At 43.4% G+C, this 18,614-nt stretch overlaps 1 protein-coding gene across 1 annotated transcript in view; it reads right to left on the minus strand.

The window, feature by feature from the left end:
* RRAS2 (RAS related 2) overlaps positions 1 to 18,614 on the minus strand; it is an 80,705-nt gene that overhangs the window by 9,645 nt on the left and 52,446 nt on the right. The window contains exons 2-3 of the mRNA XM_033928060.1: positions 9,302 to 9,389; positions 858 to 960 (exon numbers count right to left, since the gene is read on the minus strand). Coding sequence (XP_033783951.1) covers positions 858 to 960; positions 9,302 to 9,389 — 191 coding nt within the window. The remainder of the gene's footprint in view (positions 1 to 857; positions 961 to 9,301; positions 9,390 to 18,614) is intronic.

Here is an 18,614-nt window from a genome sequence, read left to right on the forward strand (position 1 = left end):
TTCAAAAAGCCTCTCGTAGTTAAGACATGCACTCCGATTCAATAGGTTTACATCAGTGGTCTCAAACTCGTGGTCCGGGGGCCACATGCGGCCCGCCAGGTATTATTTTGAGGCCCTCGGTATGTTTATCATAATCACAAAAGTCAAATAAAACAGTTTCTCGATCATATGTCTCTTTAGCTATAAATGACAATATTATTATTAAGACTTAGCCAAAAGGAAAGATTTATAAACTATAAAGAGTTTTACCTCACACAAAATTGCCATTTCTTTAATAAGACATTAACTAATTTTTCTGCGGCCCTCCAAGTACCAACAAATCCAAAATGTGGCCCTGTAAAGGGTTTGAGTTTGAGACCACTGGTTTACATGGAGCTGCTGGAGATTCACATGTGGAGAAATCAAATGTATGATCCCCTCTGAAGGATCATTAATAACTTTGTAGACATTTTGAGTGTTTCTGGGTTCCCTTGTTATACGATTATGCAGTAAAAAAAAAACAAAAACAAAAAAAACCCCAAAACCTTTTAAACTCTCTTTAGACTGCCTAGTGAGCAATACTTGTGATATGGGGAGGGAAGGAAAGGAGAGCCTAAAAATGTTGGCTTATTTACAATTTTATAGCCTTTTGGTTTTTGTTCAATTCCTGTGCTATTATAGATGGCTGCATTATCCTACAGGATGATTTTACATTAACCAACCAGTGTATATTTAGGCTTGATAACATACACTTACCTGCAGCTTCCTTCTATTCTAATCTGTTAAAAAACCCAGTTCTGTTGGCATATGCACTTTACTTAAAACAAAAAACACCCCCCCCCCCACAAACACATATAATAAAACCTGGCAGGCCCTACCTTCCTCTGTCAGTGACAGAGAATACTAAAAGGAAGCCCTCCCCCGTCCTCATGTACTGTTCTCTCATTGCTCCAAATTCTTCTTGTCCGGCTGTGTCCAGAACTACAAAGAAGAAAAAGGTTATTAACAACTATGGTGGCAAAATACTTATGGCTAAAAAAACTGAAAAGAATCCACATGATAAATTAATCTTTCTCTCTCTCCAACTTCTAGTAACCTACAATATTTCATTTCCCCTCACCCAAAATTCAGAAGATGTAAGTAATCAGTTTGTAAAACGACTTTCCTTAAAGCTTTGGGGGTCTTCATAGTTTATTTAAATTTTGATTAAACGCTTCGCCAGAGGTACGAAGCGTTGTACATAGTAATTTTAAAATAGATAGGAGATGAACATATTAAATAATTAAACATTAAACAACAAAAAAGAGACATACTTATGACATGAAAACATTAGGAGAAAGGGGAAGAACTACAATTTATTACAAAAGAATACATAAAAGGAAAAATACAATAGGGAAGGGAGACAAGTAATGCGGAAGTAAATACATATGTAAGAAATCAATTATAAAGAGAAAGCATTTTAAGCTACTTTTAAATTTCTTCAAGTTTTGTTCTGCTCTGAGGTATAGAGGAAGAGAGTTCCAAATTAATGGAGCAGTGACTGGGAAATGTCTATCTTTATGTAGTAGAGTGCTCAAATATGTATTCCTAAAATCATTACCAAGTCAAATAACTAACAACTCTTTGGGATCCCATTGACATACCGACCTTGGGCAAACCCTTCAATCCCCCCCCTCCCCATTGCCTGAGGTGCATACCGTTAGCGCTCCGAGGACAGGAAAATAAAATCGACTGTACCTTAATGCAGCTTGCTTTGAATTACTGTTGGAAAGACTGTCAGCAAAATGCTAAAATTAAAATTGTTCCCTAGATTTTTTTTTTTTTTTTAAGAGGGGAAATGCTATTGATACTTTTGCTAAATGACCCAAAAATTGATTGCAATTCTGATCAACTACTAGCTAATATGACAGTTTTGCTACAATAGATTCAGAATTTTAACAAACACTGCCCATTACTTCATGCAACATTCCTCTTAATCCAGGTTTCAGGGTGGGTTTAGTACAGAAATCTTATTGGCTTCCTTGGTCTCAGATAGTGAAAGGTGGACAACACAGCAAATGGTCAACTAGTAATTTGATTTTCTGTTGAAATTAAGAGACCTTGTTTGCAAGAAGATGTGCATCCAACGAAGATTCTTGCTCCATTTTGTCGAAACCTTTTAGAGACTTTTAAAATACTAAAAGGTTTCGACAAAATGGAGCAAGAATCTTCGTTATTCACATTGTCAACAGTGACTCGAATAAGAGGTCATGGACTAAAACTTAGGGGAGGCAGACTCAGGACTAATATCCGGAAGTTCTGTTTCACACAGCGAGTGGTGGACGCCTGGAATGCTCTCCCGGAGGAGGTTGTGACAGAGACCACCATTCTGGGATTCAAGGGCAAGTTGGATGCATATCTTCATGCAAATCACATTGAGGGACACGGGTGAACAAGGTGTCCATTAGAGAACACCTAGCTTGGCCTCCGCGTGTGCGGGTCGCCGGACTAGATGGACCTAGGGTCTGATCCGGTGATGGCATTTCTTATGTTCTTATGTTGTTCTAACAAATAAAACATTTATGCCGGGTTTTACTAAATGGCGCTACAGGTTTTTAGCACAGGCTGATGAGGTGAATGCTCCGACGATAGGAATTCTTATCAGTGTTGGAGTATTTACCTCGCCTCAACTCTGACGTTGGAGAGGTGGTTTCTGGGTCACCTACGTGCAGCATGTGAACCGCTGCCTGTGGGTGAATCCCTGCAACGAGAGCCGCTGAAGGCAGGAGGTGGTAACTGGGAACCCCTCCCACCCCCGCTGACCCGGAAGGCTTTCCTCAGTTCTGACGTTGGAGGGAAGCCCTCTGGGTCAGCTTCGGTGGAGGGGGCCGGGTGGAAACTTCGGTGGGCGAGCAGGCAATATTCTCGGTGGCAGCCATGTATTGAGAAACACTGTCCTAAGAGATCCCACTTGCCTGCTACACACTTTCTTGAATTCAGACACAATGTCTACTCACTTCTACTGGAAGACTAATCCATGCATTTACCACCCTTTCTGTAAAAAAAACTATTTCCTAGCACCTCAACCTCATTCTATGCCCTCTCACTCTTGAAAGAGAGACTTGCCTCATGCGTAGATAGAAGGGTATAGATAGAGGGCTACTATACAGGTCCTGGACCTGATGGGCCGCCGCGTGAGCGGACTACTGGGCATGATGGACCTCAGGTCTGACCCAGCAGAGGCACAGCTTATGTTCTTAAATGTCTATCTTATCTCCCCTCTCCTTCCTTTCCTCCAAAGTATACATACTGAGATTTTTAGTCTGTCCCCAAACGCCTTATTACAAAGATCAAGAGGACATTCATGGAAAATCAGGGGGGGAAGTTACACGGCGACACCAGGAAATACTTTTTCACCGAAAGAGTGGTTGATCGCTGGAATAGACTTCCACTTCAGGTGATCGAGGCAAGCAGCGTGCCTGATTTTAAGAAGAAATGGGATCGTCACATGGGATCTCTGCACAGAGTTAAATAGGGAAGGGTCATTGGGGTGGGCAGACTAGATGGGCCGCGGCCCTTATCTGCCATCTTTTTCTATGTTTCTAACCATTTTAGATGTCTTCTGAACAGACTCCATCCTGTTTATACCTTTTTGAAAGTGCGGTCTCCAGACTTGTATATCAGAGTCTTATACAGGGGAATCAATACCTCCTTTTTCCAACTGGCCATACTATGTACCCTAACATCCTTCTAGCTTTCGCCATCACCTTTTCAACCTGTTTGGCCACCTTAAGGTTATCACACACTATCACACCCAAGTCCTGCTCCTCTTCCTTGCATAAAACTTCTTCACCCCTAAACCCCTTGGGTTTCTGTAGCCCAAATGCACCACTTTGCATTTTTTAGCATTAAATCTTAGCTGTTAAGATTTCAAACCATTCCTAAAGCTTCACTAGGTCCTTTCTCATGTTTTCCACACTATCAGAGGTGTCTACTCTATTGTAGATTTTTGGTATCATCTGCAAAAGAGGCAAATCTTTCAGCAATATTCACTTACAAAAATGTTAAAAAGAAAAGGTCCAAGAACTGAAACTTGAGGCATGCCACTGGTAACATCCCTTTTCTCAGAGAGATCTCCATTAACCACTACCCTCTCTCACCTTCCACTCAACCAGTTCTTGACCCAGTCTGTCACTTTAGGGCCCATAGTGAGGACACTCAATTAATTAGAAGCCTATGTGGAACACTGTCAAAGCCTTTGCTAAAATCTAAATACACCACATCTAGGGCTCTCTCTCTCTCTATCCAATTCTCTGGTCACGCAGTCAAAGAAAATGGCCAGATTTGTCCAACAAGATCTGCCTCTAGTGAATCCATGCAGAGGGATGACTGACCCTTAGGCATTCTTGTTTTGTGAAACATACTTAAAAATAGGCAAAACAAGGCATTTCATGGGGATTAAATGCCTTGTACCACCTCCAGGCTCATTACACCTGAATCAAAGTGATTCATGTAAGTCAAAGAGCAGGATTTGGACTATTGAATGACACAGGGGAAAATTTGTCCCCGTCCCTCAGGAATTTCCCTGCCCCGTCCGTTTTGTCGCAGTCCCTGTCCCATTCCCATTTCTTTCCCTTTCTACCCCAATGTATTATGTAACATCTTTCCTCTCTCATATATTCATGCTTCTCCAGTTTACTATGTAACATCCTTCTTCTTGCATTTTGTAATTCGCTGATTGTCCAGCCTTCTTTCTATGTGAACCGCCTAGAAGTCAGTTTGACTATGGCGGTATAGAAAAATAAAGTTATTATTAATATCATTCCTGTAAACTCTTACCTTAACTGCACAAGCCTCGAACACTTATGATTTGAAAGTGTTTGAGGCTTGTGCAGATGAGGACAGAGCTTGCAGGAACAGGGCAGAGACAGGAAAAGAACTTGCTGAGACAGGACAGGAAAATGAGTTCCCACAGAGATGGGGAAAAATTTGTCCCCCTCTCATTCTCTAATTTGGACTGCTAATTCACTATTCCAAATTTTGCATCCAAGCTTAGCCCATCTGCCACAGCACCCAACCTTGGAAAGTTAATTCTCAAGGACCAAGTTCACAAAATGTTCATTATTTCAGTACAAGTTAGCAGTGAAGTAACTCCAGAGTAAGTATAGCAAGGTACTAATTTAGCATTCATCTGTTCAGCTCAGCCACTAAAAGTCTCCTCTGTTGAGTACATCATTTATTTCTGTAATATTTTCAACCACATCCCCTTTACTCTTTAGAAAAAGTTGTTTCTTTCACTGAGGTCCAACATATAACACCTTCATGCTTGTATCCTCGGGCTACAAAAACAGGTCTTTGCTACTCAATAAGCCAGTCACCAAATATTTTAATTGTGTTTAAGCAATAAATCATGAGAAAGTAAACTTCAGTCCAAGAGAAGCTGTGGTACATAATGGCAAACCAAAAAAACTAATGTAATTGACCTAATAGATACATGTAACATATGGCGCGCCTGCCTTGTTTGTCGTTCTGCCTCTCCCTACCGCAGCTGTCCAGCGAAGGAAGCGCCAGGATTAAAAACAGGTAGAGGAGGGGGAAGCTCACTGCCGGGGGGGGGGGGGGGGAGGGCTCACTGCCACAGCATCCAGCGAAGGAAGCGCCGGGATTAAAAGCAGGCACAGGGGGGCGGAAGAGGACAGGCTGGAAGGCAGTGAGAGGAACACAGGAGGGAGGAAAGGACAATTGTTGGGCCTGAGGTGGGGGGAGGGGGAAGATGACAAAGGTAATGAGAGGAACATAGGAGGGAGGGAAGAAGGGACAATTGTTGGGCCTGAGGATGGAAGGAAGGAAAGAAAGAAATCACCAGACAACAAAGGTAGGAAAAATTATTTTATTTGCAATTTAGTAATCAAAATGTGTCAGTTTGGAGAATTTATATCTGCTGTCTATATTTTGCCCTATATTTGTCTATTTTTCTATAGTTGTTGAGGTGGAATTGCATATTTTTAAAAAAGTCATCTGCCTTGACATCTATGCCCTGTCCCTGCCCACCCTGTGCCCTGTCCCTGTCTATCACTAGACTACCAGAGGGTGCAAAGCCTGGCAGGGAGAATTTGGTTCATAACGGTTTTTTTCTTGTTTTCCTCCTCTAAATTTAGGGTGCGTCTTATGGTCAGATGCGTCTTATGGAGTGAAAAATACGTTAATTAAAAAAGAAATTGGAATGCAGTCTGATGAGTAATGTGGTTTAAATTACAATAATCAAAAATACTATAGAGGAATTGGTTGACCAGACACTTGTTGAGGTCCCTGAGATCGAGGATGGGACGGAGGTCTCCTGTCTTCTTGGGAACCAGGAAGTAGTGGGAGTAGAATCCCTGACCCCTTTGGTTTGAGGACACCTCTTCGATAGTATTGAGAAGAAGGAGGGATTGGACCTCCCTCAGGAGGAGGAGGGATTGGGAGGAGTGAGAAGCAGACTCTATGGGAGGATTGTCTGGTGGAAGAGTCTGGAAGTTGAGAGTAGCCGTGGCGAATGATGTTGAGGACCCATTGGTCTGATGTGATGACCTCCCAACGGCTGAGGAAGAGTTGGAGGCGACCTCCGATAGGCTGAGGAAGAGGCAATGATGGTGGGAGACTGGCTATGCTCTGGAGAAAAAAGTCAAAAGGGCTGAGATGGTTTTGACGGAGGGAGAGGCTTGGCAGGTTGGTGAGACTGTGAGCGAGCCTGAGTTTGATGCTGTTGACGAGGTCGGCGAGGCTACTGTTGAGGCGGGTTGAGAGGTCTGGCCGAGAACCTGCGTTGGTAGAAGACTGCTGTCTGTAGGGGCGAGCAGGCGGAGTCTTCTTTTTAGGCTTCACCAGGGTGTCCCACCTGGTCTCGTGAGCTGAGAGTTTCTGGGTTGTTGAGTCCAGGGACTCCCCGAAGAGTTCATCACCAAGACAAGGTGCATTAGCCAGGCGGTCTTGGTGGTTAATGTCGAGGTCAGAAACTCTCAGCCAGGCCAGACGCCGCATGGCAACAGCCATGGCAGACGCTCGAGAGGTCAGCTCAAACGAGTCATAAATGGAGCGCACCATGAATTTCCGGAGTTGGAGCAGACTGGAAATTTGTTGTTGAAAAAGAGGTACCTTACGTTCAGGGATGTATTTTTGTAAGGCGGAGAGTTGTTGCACCAGATGCTTCATGTAGAAGGAGAAGTGAAAGGTGTAATTATTTGCCCTGTTGGCCAGCATTGCATTCTGGAAAAGGCGCTTGCCAAACTTATCCATAGTTTTTCCCTCTCTGCCAGGAGGGGTGGAGGCATAGACACTGGAGCCCTGAGTTTTCTTTAAAGTGGACTCCACCAGGAGAGATTCATGGGGCAATTGAGGCTTGTCAAACCCTGGGATGGGAATGACCCGATACAAGCTATCCAATTTGCGAGGGGCCCCAGGGACAGTGAGGGGGTTCTCCCAGTTCTTATAAAAAGTTTCCCGTAGGATGTCATGTACAGGTAACTTAAGGAATTCTTTGGGAGGTTGCTCAAAGTCTAGGGCATAGAGAAAGGCCTGTGACTTTTTAGAGTTGGACTCTAAGGGGATGGAAAGAGCAGCTGACATCTCCCTGAGGAATTTGGTGAATGAGGACTGTTCAGATTTTGAGACGGTATCAGTCACTGAAGGTTCCTCGTCTGTCGAGGAAGCGTCTTCCTCGGTACCGTGTGGGGATTCTTCCCATAAGTCTGGGTCCTTGATGTCGGGGTGCGCACGGCAGGACATCGGTGTGGAGGGCTCGGCATGGCGGGTTTTGGACAGAGACTTGCCAGAGCGGACCGAGGCAATCAGGGTAATATCATCAAGGAGGAAATGCATGCAGAAATTCCTGCAGTGGCCAGAGTTTCATTAAGGCATCTGTTCCCACCAACCTACACACGTTCCTGTGACTGAAGACTGGAGGAAGAACTTCATTTTCTGGCGTGAATGTCATTAGATCAAATCAGATACCCCAGAAATCCACAAGGTTGAGCTCCTTCCAGCTGAGAAAATCCACCTGCGCATTTTCCGTCTCTTCAAGAGCATGGAAAGTCGAATAACTGCTCAACTAGTTTCCAGTACCACCGCCACACTCTTGCTTCTTGATGTTGGACATCATACAGACTGACTTCCCCCACAGCAAGTGTCAGCACAAGGCCATTGCCTCCAAGTGATTGATGAACCAAAAGGCCTCCCAATGGAGTCACCAACTTTGTATAATGCAGCCCAGACAATAAGTCCCACCTCAACTCTGGAGCCTCACATTTGTGGTGACTAACACCCATTCCAGGAGCATCCAGAGGAACTCCCCTGGAGCAGATGATTGATGAGGCACTCCCAAACTAGACTCTGAAGAGTCTCTAGGAGCAAAAATAAATATCAAATCCCAGCAATTGGAGAGCCTGGAAAAACAGATTCCTTCTAAAATGGATGGACCCTTAACCACAGCACCACCTCTAGAAGAATCGCAGACATGGATCTAAAGAGCCAAAAGCAGTCTCAGGCCAAAAGGATCTCTTAAGCACAAAGCTTTCTTCTGGACCTGCAACTTGAGCGTATGATCCTCAAGCAGGAAAATGGTTCCCCGCTTGGTATTTGGTACCCCAGCTCCAGGAAAGCATCATATGATTCTATGCATAAATTTACCACCCGCCTAAGCATCTTTAACAGACCAATCATGGTTGCCATGACTTGTCTTCAAATCTACATCTAAGTCAAATCAACTAACTACCCACACAGGGATGCACACAGAGTGGAGGTGTGGCCTAGTGGTTAGAGCAGCTGCCTCAGCACCCTGAGGTCGAGAGCCTGATTGCCACTGCAGCTCCTTGTGACTCTGGGCAAGTCACTTAACACTTCATTGCCCTAGGTATAAAACAAGTACCTGTCTAAAATATGTAAACCGCTTTGATTGCAATACCACACAGAAAGAACGGTATACAAGTCCCAACCCTTTTACCCTTCACCTGTTGTCCTGTGCAATCTTGCTTCTTTTTCTCCCCTTTCACCACTTTTACAAATGTCCCCCATGTTGTGGCAGTGCTAATCCCTCTTATGAAGACTAGCAACTAGGGAAAAGAAAACGTTCACGCTTACATGTGACGTGCGCGTACACGATCATTTATCGGGACGGCGGACGGCTTAATTCTGGAGCTGAGAGCTTGTGTATCGGGACGGTGCTCATTTCGGGAGTGTTCGGCTAGTCTTGCCTTTAATTGCATAGAACTGCAGACTGAAAACATACCTAATATGGCCAAGGACATGCTGACTGGAAACTCTGTTCAGCTGGAAACATTTCACAATTTGGCATGGCTTGCATACTTACTGTCCAGCCTTGCAGCTCGGTCATCTATGACACATTGCTTTGTATACGAATCCTCAATTGTTGGGTCATAATCCGTAACAAAGTAGGACTGTAAGAAAGAAAACACACCACATTAAAACATGAGATGCATAAAAGTATTTATGCTAAGTGTACATCCAGATCTAGAAACAAAAGCCAAGCATGAATCTTGAAAATTCATAGTTAATATAGCATTATTATTAGGACATCTTGAAACTTCATAAAATGAGTTAAGATGCCAAATCTGTACACCTAAATTAATGCAAGACCTTCTTTAGCACCAGCATAAAATCTCAGAATTCCTGGGAAACAAAAAGGGATTTCAGTTATTTCAGAATCTCAGTTATCCAGCACCCATGGGGATTGGTGGATGCCGGATAACTGTAGTTTCTGGTTATTTGAGAGTTAATGGAAAAATAGTTGTATCTTCCTTCCCACCTCACTCTATCAACCCCCCACTCCCACTTGTAAGTCTAGCATCTTCTTCCCCCAGTCACTTTCTCTTCCCCCTTCTCCCTTTCTGCCTTACTAGAAGCAGAAGAGCCAGTCCTAAAAAACCACCTTCCTCCCTCCATTCCCAAAGCAATAGAGCCAGTCCTGACAACCCCCTCCCTCCCTCCCTAACGCCATTCCCAAAGAGCAGAGTCGGTCCTGACCCCCCCTCTCTCCCTCAATCAAATCAATCAATTAATCATTTGACCGACACTGTAGCGGCAGCCGAGCAGAGGAAGTGCCAGTAAACAGGCAGCTTCTGACCAGCCTCAGCAGGGCCGTCAAAGTGACACAGCAAAGGAAAGGCTCTGCCAGGGCTGGCCAGAAGCTGCCTGTTTACTGGCACTTCCTCTGCTCGCCAGCTACCACTACAACATCAGGTGAGTGATAGAGGGAGGGGATTTGTCAGGATTGGCTCTGCTGCTTCGGAAACAGTTAGGAAGTTAGGGAGGAAGGGAGCTGTCAGGACCAGCTCTACTGCTTCAGGAATGAGGAGGAGGAGATTGTCAGGACTGGCTGCCTGCTGCTTTGGGAACAGAGGGAGAGAGACTTGTGGCTTCTGCGAAGCTTCAGGAGCTGGAGGAAGATTTGTGGTTGCTGTTGATGCCTTTGGGGATGGAGGGAGGTTATTGGGGCTGGAGCACCACTTTGGATGTTGTCTTAGGAGCGTGGGAGACTTTTTTTTTTTTTTGCCAGTTATTTGAATATTGGTTAACTAAGATTCTACTGTATTTTTTTTTTTTTAACCAAAGAATGTGCCACGTTCTACATTTTGATTACTGATGTTTCACATTCTGTACACATCACTGTCCATGACATTGTCCAGCAGTGGTCTTCACTAAATTTTGCCACTTTGTATCCAAATGAGCCAAAGGATAGCCACTAAATATCTTCCCATACAAGCCATTAACACAGCTGATGAGCCTGTGTTAATGATACCCACCCTACCAGCCCACCACCTTCAAGCTTTTTATAGGGTGTATCCTCAAGGAGCTGGCATTTCCAATACATTGTTTATTGAGAAATGCCTCGTCCTTCAAGCATGTGGCTCTTCCTCCAATTTATTTCATGAGCTTGGGTAAAAAGGCAAAGTACCAGAAAAAAGCCAAAATAACGAGGACCGCTCCAGAGATCTCCAGGGGCTTGCATTGAAGAACACTGCCCCCCTGAGTCTTGCATTGAAGAACACTGTTGTAGAGTGCATGGTTTTATAATAAATGATCAATTTAAAGATGCTCAGTTCTAAGGAGGCAGATGTTCTTACGCTCTCAGAAGTCCAAAAAGAGGCCAATTTACAGAGACAGTATTGACCTCTATGTATCTTTATAAAATAGGTTCAGAGTTCCAACATACAAATGCCATTGTGGAAATTTACACTTGTATGTCCCACCATCTGGCTATACTGTAAATGCCTTCTATTACCTACTTAAATATGCTGTAGGAATGGTTCCAAAACAATGATGTAAGGAATCCCTTCAGCCTTGCAGTGTAAATTATAAAGTACATTTTGATGAACATAATTATTATAGCAAGCAAGTGGGAAAGCACAATGCATTCTCTCCAACTGTACTGTATATTATGGGGTGTGTGACGTGCACATGTTAGAGTGTGATATACATGCAGGTTATTGGGGCGGAAATTAGATTTAGGTGATGGGGAAGACCAGGAAGACGTATGAAAGGATCATTTCCTTTCTATGTCACATAAGTTGAACTGCCCTTCCCACAGAAACATTGTGCCATTGGTTTGTTTGGGGTTTTTGGGTTTTTTGTTTTTTTTTTGGGGGGGGGGCCGCAGTACTTATTTCTTCTGAAGCCCTGGCCCAATCTAGCCCATTTTCAAACTCAAAAATCATTAGTTTTCCCTATAACAAATTTCATCTCAATCTTATATTTTTGGAACATTATTTTGCCCCCCAATAGAAACAATTATATAAAAAGGAGTAAAATTGTCTCATTGGATTAGAAAGAATATAAAAAAATAAACAAAACAAAAAACCTTATACCCATTGTGCCAGCTTCACTCAACATACAAAATAACATCTATCTAACACGGAAATGTGCTAGGAATATGAAGTTCCTAGTAAACTATAGACTATGGGCTCCTTTTACTAAGCTGCAATAGTGGTTTTAGCACACTCTAGATGCTAAAGCCAGCATTGAGCTAGCGTTAGTTCTCGCCGCATAGCGCGGGTTTAGCGCGCGCTAAAAACACTATCGCAGTTTAGTAAAAGAAGCCCTATATGTGTAAATTCTAAGCAGGTTACCTTTGGTGCACAAATCCCATGGCTAATAACCTGGTCAGGAAGTGGGAACGGACAATGATGTAAACCAACTTGTTTATTTCAGAAAAGGACACAAGCAGTGAAAGGTCACTTTCATTAGCAGGTCACTTATCTAAGCCCTGCAGTCTTTCTGTTACATGTCGTTTATGCTGAGATAGCCATGTCCTAGCTAACACCCAGTGCAGGCAGGCTAGAACATGAGATAAGTTAGGTCTGCAGCTAAACATAATTCAGCATTTTATTAAAGAGAAAACTTAGTTTAACACTTAGGAAAACCAGTCCCAGATTCCTTCAGCAGAAGCTGTGGGCATGGCACAGTGTCTTAATCAGGGGTCACTAAACATAAAAACGTAACACAACAATATTAAATCCCATTTTTATGGGATTTAATATGTTATGTTTTTACGTTTAGTGACCCCTGATGCAGGCGTTCTTCAGATGCCGAAACACAGTGCTGTGTCGTGCCCACAGCTTCTGCTTGTGTCCTTTTCTGAAATAAACAAGTTGGTTTTACATCAGTGTTCTTCAGTGGAGTATTCATTGTCCGGTCCCACTTCCTTTTGCACCGTTTTATACCCGCGAGTTCTCTGTCCTGTTGGACTTTTTGGAGTTTAATAACCTGGTCAGCCACTTTATGCCAGGATACAGGGCAAAGGAGCTGCACAGACAGCATGGGAAGGAAGATGCTAAGAGCAAAGAAAATAAAAAAGTTGAAAAAACCCAATCCAAAACGCTAAATAAGATAAAAATATTTTTTTCACAGCATACTTTCTAGAGTTGCAAATATTAATACTTGTGATTGGTCTATCTAGCCACCAGATGTCACTGTTACTGCTCAAACACACCGAAGTCACCACTTTTACTGTAGATTCATATGCTTAGAATGTAATGCCCTTTATTTACTATCACACCTGACAATTCACTCATCTTCACACTCACTTTTTAGTGTGCACTCAAATTCACATCTACTCCACATTACATATCTCAACTTATTACAATTTCCCCATAGGACCCCCCAAGGAAGGACTATTTTCCGAAAAACAGACCTTGTCGGGTCCTGGCTCTTGACATATGAGAACCACTACTTGAATTGCTACATTATATTTTTACCAATAAAGACTTTGTGCCTTGTACATCGCATCTGCACTTTCTTCCTTGTTTTCGTCATACTGCCAAACAACACTCGTACTAGAGAGCAGAAGATATTTAAATGGACAACCTTAAAGCTCCATGCTAGCTAGGTCTAAAGATAAGAGAAGGGGGGGCTCCATGAGCTATAGATTAGATTCCTGGTTGGAAACCACTACCATTTTCACATTTTGCTTAATTTGGGGCCAATTCTCATCTTACATGAATAAATCCCAGAAGGATATTTTGCCTTCGCAGGAATAGCAGAACAATTTTCAGTTCCTCTGAACACCAACTAACTGGAGATTACCATACCATATAGTTTCTTATATCCTACAATTATCAGCAAGGAATCATTGTGGCTTACAATAAGATTGGGATCAGTTATTACATTAGCAATTAGGTTCTACTGTTGCTTAGCAATTAATAAGACCCCCCTCAATTTACACGGTTTTTGACTGTTCTAATGGAAAAGGAAAAATTATGCTCTTACCTGATAATTTTCTTTCCTTTAGTCGCAGCAAATTAATCCACAGACTAGTGGGATTACATCCATCTACCAACAGGTGGAGATAGAGAGAACAGAGTTGCCCTTAGCCTTCTTGGACTCGCAGCCTCCTGGCCAACCAGCTTCGCTCTTCACAAAGCATCAGAAAGTTGACCCAGTAAACTCCTTTCCCACACAGCTGAACCATGCGAACACACACCCAAAAATGGATAAAGAAATACCGACAGAAAAAAAAAAAAAGTAGTTGGTATCTTAACCCTTAGTCGGCATTGTTGCTCAGAAGCAACATGCATTTCTATGGCTCTTACGGGAGATCCCTGTTGCTCTCGTTCAACATCAAGTTACGTAAAGCTGCCATTTTTACCATCTGCCAATTAAAGAGTTAAAATCTGCACAGAATACCGAAAAAATTTGAGACAGGGTGGGACTCTGAATTAATCTGCTGCAACTAAAGGAAAGAAAATTATCAGGAAAACATAATTTTTCCTTCCTTAGCATCCGCGACAGATGAATCCAGAGACTAGTGGGATGTAGCAAAGCAATCCTAAAGTAGGGAGGAAAGCCAACATTGTCACCATAAGACTCGAAGCCCGAAAGACAGCACAATCTGAGACATCTAAGGGAAGAAGTTATCAACATGGCTACCATGAAGATGGGGTATTTTACCATAAAAGCTATGCTATTTTTAGCAGTGTCCTATTTTATTCAAAGAGACCTTGCACTAAAAATACCTTATCTTAAAAGTAGCCTACATTGATAACTACACCCCTAAGAGATCCTATTACTTTTTCCTGTACAGTCAAAAAATCATCCCATTAGAGAATGACACAAGGACCCCGGGAAACTATCCCATGTCATTCTTTAGTGTATCTCAACTTCAGTCCTTTCTATACCAGCATTCTTCAATGCAAGGCTTGAGAGTCCATTCATTTTCCGACTCTTCCCTCTCCTTAAAGGATGACATGGGGATGGTTTCCCACGGTTGACTCTGATAACGGGGACAAATTCTGTCCCCGTGTCTCTCTTGAAAACTATACAATCTAATATAATAAAACGCTAGCCGTGCATGCGCACTCCATCTGTGTGTTCTGTTTTCCATGCGCTGTAGGGCACCGCAGGTAGGAGTGCGCATGCGCAAAGCTCTCTCTCTGCCTCCCCCCCCACCCCCCCCACCCCCGAGGCGGATGTCAGCCGCTCTTCAGCTCCTCCAGGCAGTGGCAGACCAAACAGGACCCGATCGTGGAACCCAAGGTAATGTTCTGACCGAAGTAAGTTTTAAGTTCTAAGCCACGGCGGTGTCTCCTCTCACGAGCCGCACCTGCGTCGGAGAAGGCTTCCGACGCAGGCAGGGATCGTGAGAGAAGCCACTGCCGCAGCTTAGAACTTAAAACTAACTTCGGTCAGAACTAAGCGAGTCAAGGCCCCAATTGTAAAGATCGTCGTCGTCTTTGCCCCTCTCCCTGGCACACCCGAACCCCCGTTCAGACTCCCATCCGACCCTCCCTTCGGCTCCCTTAGTCCTTTGCCGCCGCTCCTCTTCTCTTCCCGCGCTCCCGACAAACATCCTGACTCCAGCAGCGGCCACAGCACTCTAAACACTGCTTCGTGTCCTGCTACTGCCCTGATGTGTTCTGCCCGACACGGCAGAGCAAATCAGGCCAGTAGAAGGCCGCGAAGCAGCGTGTTTAGAGTGCTGCGGCCGCTGCTGGAGTCAGGACCTTTGTCGGGACTGCAGGAAGGGGGTGGCAAGGGACTAAGGGAGCCAGCTACACCGCGGGAAGGGAGGGTCGGATGGGAGGGAAAGGGGGCTGCTTTGGGGGAGGGGTGTGCTGGGAGGCAGACAGCTTTGCTTGGGGGGGCGGGAAAACAGAAGTGGGGCCACGGAGAGGGAGTCAGGGAGGAACTGGAGGGAGAGAGGGAAAGGGGGCTGCTTTGGGAGAGGGGTGTGTTGGGAGGTAGACAGCTTTGCTTGGGGGAGGGGAGGCAGAAGGGGTCACAGAGAGACAGTCAGGGAGGAACTGGAGGGGGAGAGGGAAAGGGGGCTGCTTTCTAGCACCCGTTAATGTAACGGGCTTTAACACTAGTACAATATAATATACATATAATACAATATAATATCCATTACTGATTTTCATATTATCATGTAGTTATAATGTACTTTTAATCTATACTTTTTTAGTTTATTTTGTTGTTTTTTTATTTATTAGTTTTAATGCTTGTATTAGTTACTTAGAATTTTATTATGTATGATATTATATTGTATGCTGAGAACCTATTGTGTAAACCGCTATGAACTGCTGGTTAGGCGGTATATAAAAATAAATCATCATTATTCCCTATACCCTAATAAAATCATTTTTTTTTAAAGCATTATTAAATAAAAAATGTTAATGGCATTCTTCTAACCTGTGGTATGGCTTGCATTATAAATCCATTTTCTGTTTATATTTTATTCCTAAATTTAGGCTTTTCTTTTTGCGCCTTTGTCCTTTTCTTATTCCATGGTCTCTCTGTGCACCTGTGCAAGTCAGTTGGCTACATATCATGTGTCTAAAGTTGTTTCATACTGTACATCAAATTACCACTTACGAGGAGAGAAATTAAAAAAAAAAAATGCTGTAAAAAAGTCCAGAGAGTCCTCCAAGTCGGTCTGATTCAGAACTAGCCGGAAACGCCGATTACAAACTTGGCTTAGAAAAAACAATCTTTTAAAGATGAGTAAGAATCTCTGCTTGTAAATCAGATTAGTTAATGTTCTTCAATCATAAATGTGCTATTAAAAACAAAACAAAACCCTGATGGTCTAATTTAATAACAAATGGCCATTCAAAACATAAACCAGGGCAGGAGGGAAAACATTTTTATGACTTAATCCGATTTTATGCGTATCCTAGCTTAAAAGATCAAGAGAAATACAACGTACATTCTGAAGCCAGCTTTTCAACCACCAAGAGCTATTGAAGAAACAGCCACTGTATTTTGTCTGCTAGTCTGCCCAGATAGGGTACAGCAATGCAAGCTAGTTCAGCACATCTAAAAAGATCTGGGGGTATTGGTGGATAACACAATGAAGCAGGCGGCACAATGTGCAGCGGCCTCAAAAAAAGCAAACAGAATGTTGGGCATTATCAAAAAAGGTATCACTACCAGAACAAAAGAAGTTATCCTGCCACTGTATCGAGCAATGGTGCGCCCACATCTGGAATACTGCGTCCAATACTGGTCGCCATACCTCAAGAAGGACATGGCAATACTCGAGAGGGTCCAGAGGAGGGCAACGAGGATGATAAAGGGTATGAAGAACCTTTCATATGCCGAATGGTTGGACAGGCTGGGGCTCTTTACCCTGGAGAAGCGGAGACTGAGAGGGGACATGATAGAAACTTATAAAATCATGAAAGGCATAGAGAAGGTGGAGAGGGACAGATTCTTTAGACTAGCAGGGACAACTAAAACAAGAGGTCATTCAGAAAAACTGAGAGGAGACAGATTCATAACGAATGCAAGGAGGTTCTTCTTCACTCAGAGGGTGGTGGACACCTGGAACGCGCTTCCCGGAGAGGTGATAGGACAGAGTACAATTCTGAGGTTCAAAAAGGGACTGGATGACTTCCTGGAAGCGAAGGGGATAACAGGGTACAGATAGAGGTTTACCTTACAGGACATTGAGCGAATAGGGTATGGATATTTTAGGTTAGGTAGGGAACACTTTCAGGTCATGGACCTGGGGGGCCGCCGCGGGAGCGGATTGCCGGGCACGATGGACCCCTGGTCTGACCCGGCAGAGGCAACGCTTATGTTCTTATACCAATGAGCCAAGATAACACCTCAAGATTTTTTCTGTTGCTCCTTCTCCACTAATTGTGTTACGGGACTGTAGAAACCATATCCCCAGACTACAGATTTCAGCTTTGAACCTAGGCCAGCTTGTGATGCCCCTCCCCATAGTAACATACATAGTAACATAGTAGATGACGGCAGATAAAGACCCGAATGGTCCATCCAGTCTGCCCAACCTGATTCAATTTAAATTTTTTTTTTTCTTCTTAGCTATTTCTGGGCAACAATCCAAAGCTTTACCCGGTAACACACTTCTAAACAGCTACAATAATCATGCACCGAGATTGTCTAAAACAGTGTTCTTCAACCTTTTGACACCTATGGACCGACGGGAATTTAAATAATTATTTTGTGGACCGACAGTTGAAGAACACTGGGCTAAGTCGTGCCTATCTCTATCCAATCTCCACCCCAGACCCAGACCCCATAATAGTACTAATTGTAACAATTTTTTCCATTCATTTTTCATATATACACAAAATATAATTGAATTAACAACACATAATGGTTAACCACAAAATTAAAATACACAATGCACATTGTATGCTTTTCAACATTCATTCCTACCATGCAAATGCAGGACCAAAAACTAAAAGTACTAACATTTACAAACAAACAAACCCTAAGATGCAAGGCTCTGCAAGCAGTACAACCCCATAGGAAAAGAAACAAATGCATTTCTTCCTGAACAGACAAATCAATCACTAAATTAAAAAATAAAAGCATTCCCCCTACCATTGTCTCTCTCCCTCCATGCTGTGCCTTGCCTTCTGGCCTGCCCCCCTCCTCCCCCCCTCCTCCCGCCCCCCCTCCTCCCCTCTGTCCAAAGGCCACAATTCCAGTCACATTTTCAGGTTTTCTCCAATGACTATGCATGAGATTTTACAGTTGTCCAGAAAAACCTAAAGTTGGGAAAACTGTGTGACCTGAAGTTTTCCCATGAATTTGGTTGTGCTTGATCAGAAAATAACTTTAACACATTTAAAGCACATCCTGAGGTCATTCAAAGCCACCAATTACATAAAGCTTCGTTTTTCTTAAAA

This window comes from Geotrypetes seraphini, chromosome 19, assembly GCF_902459505.1.
Source record: "Geotrypetes seraphini chromosome 19, aGeoSer1.1, whole genome shotgun sequence".
Classification (NCBI taxonomy): domain Eukaryota; kingdom Metazoa; phylum Chordata; class Amphibia; order Gymnophiona; family Dermophiidae; genus Geotrypetes; species Geotrypetes seraphini.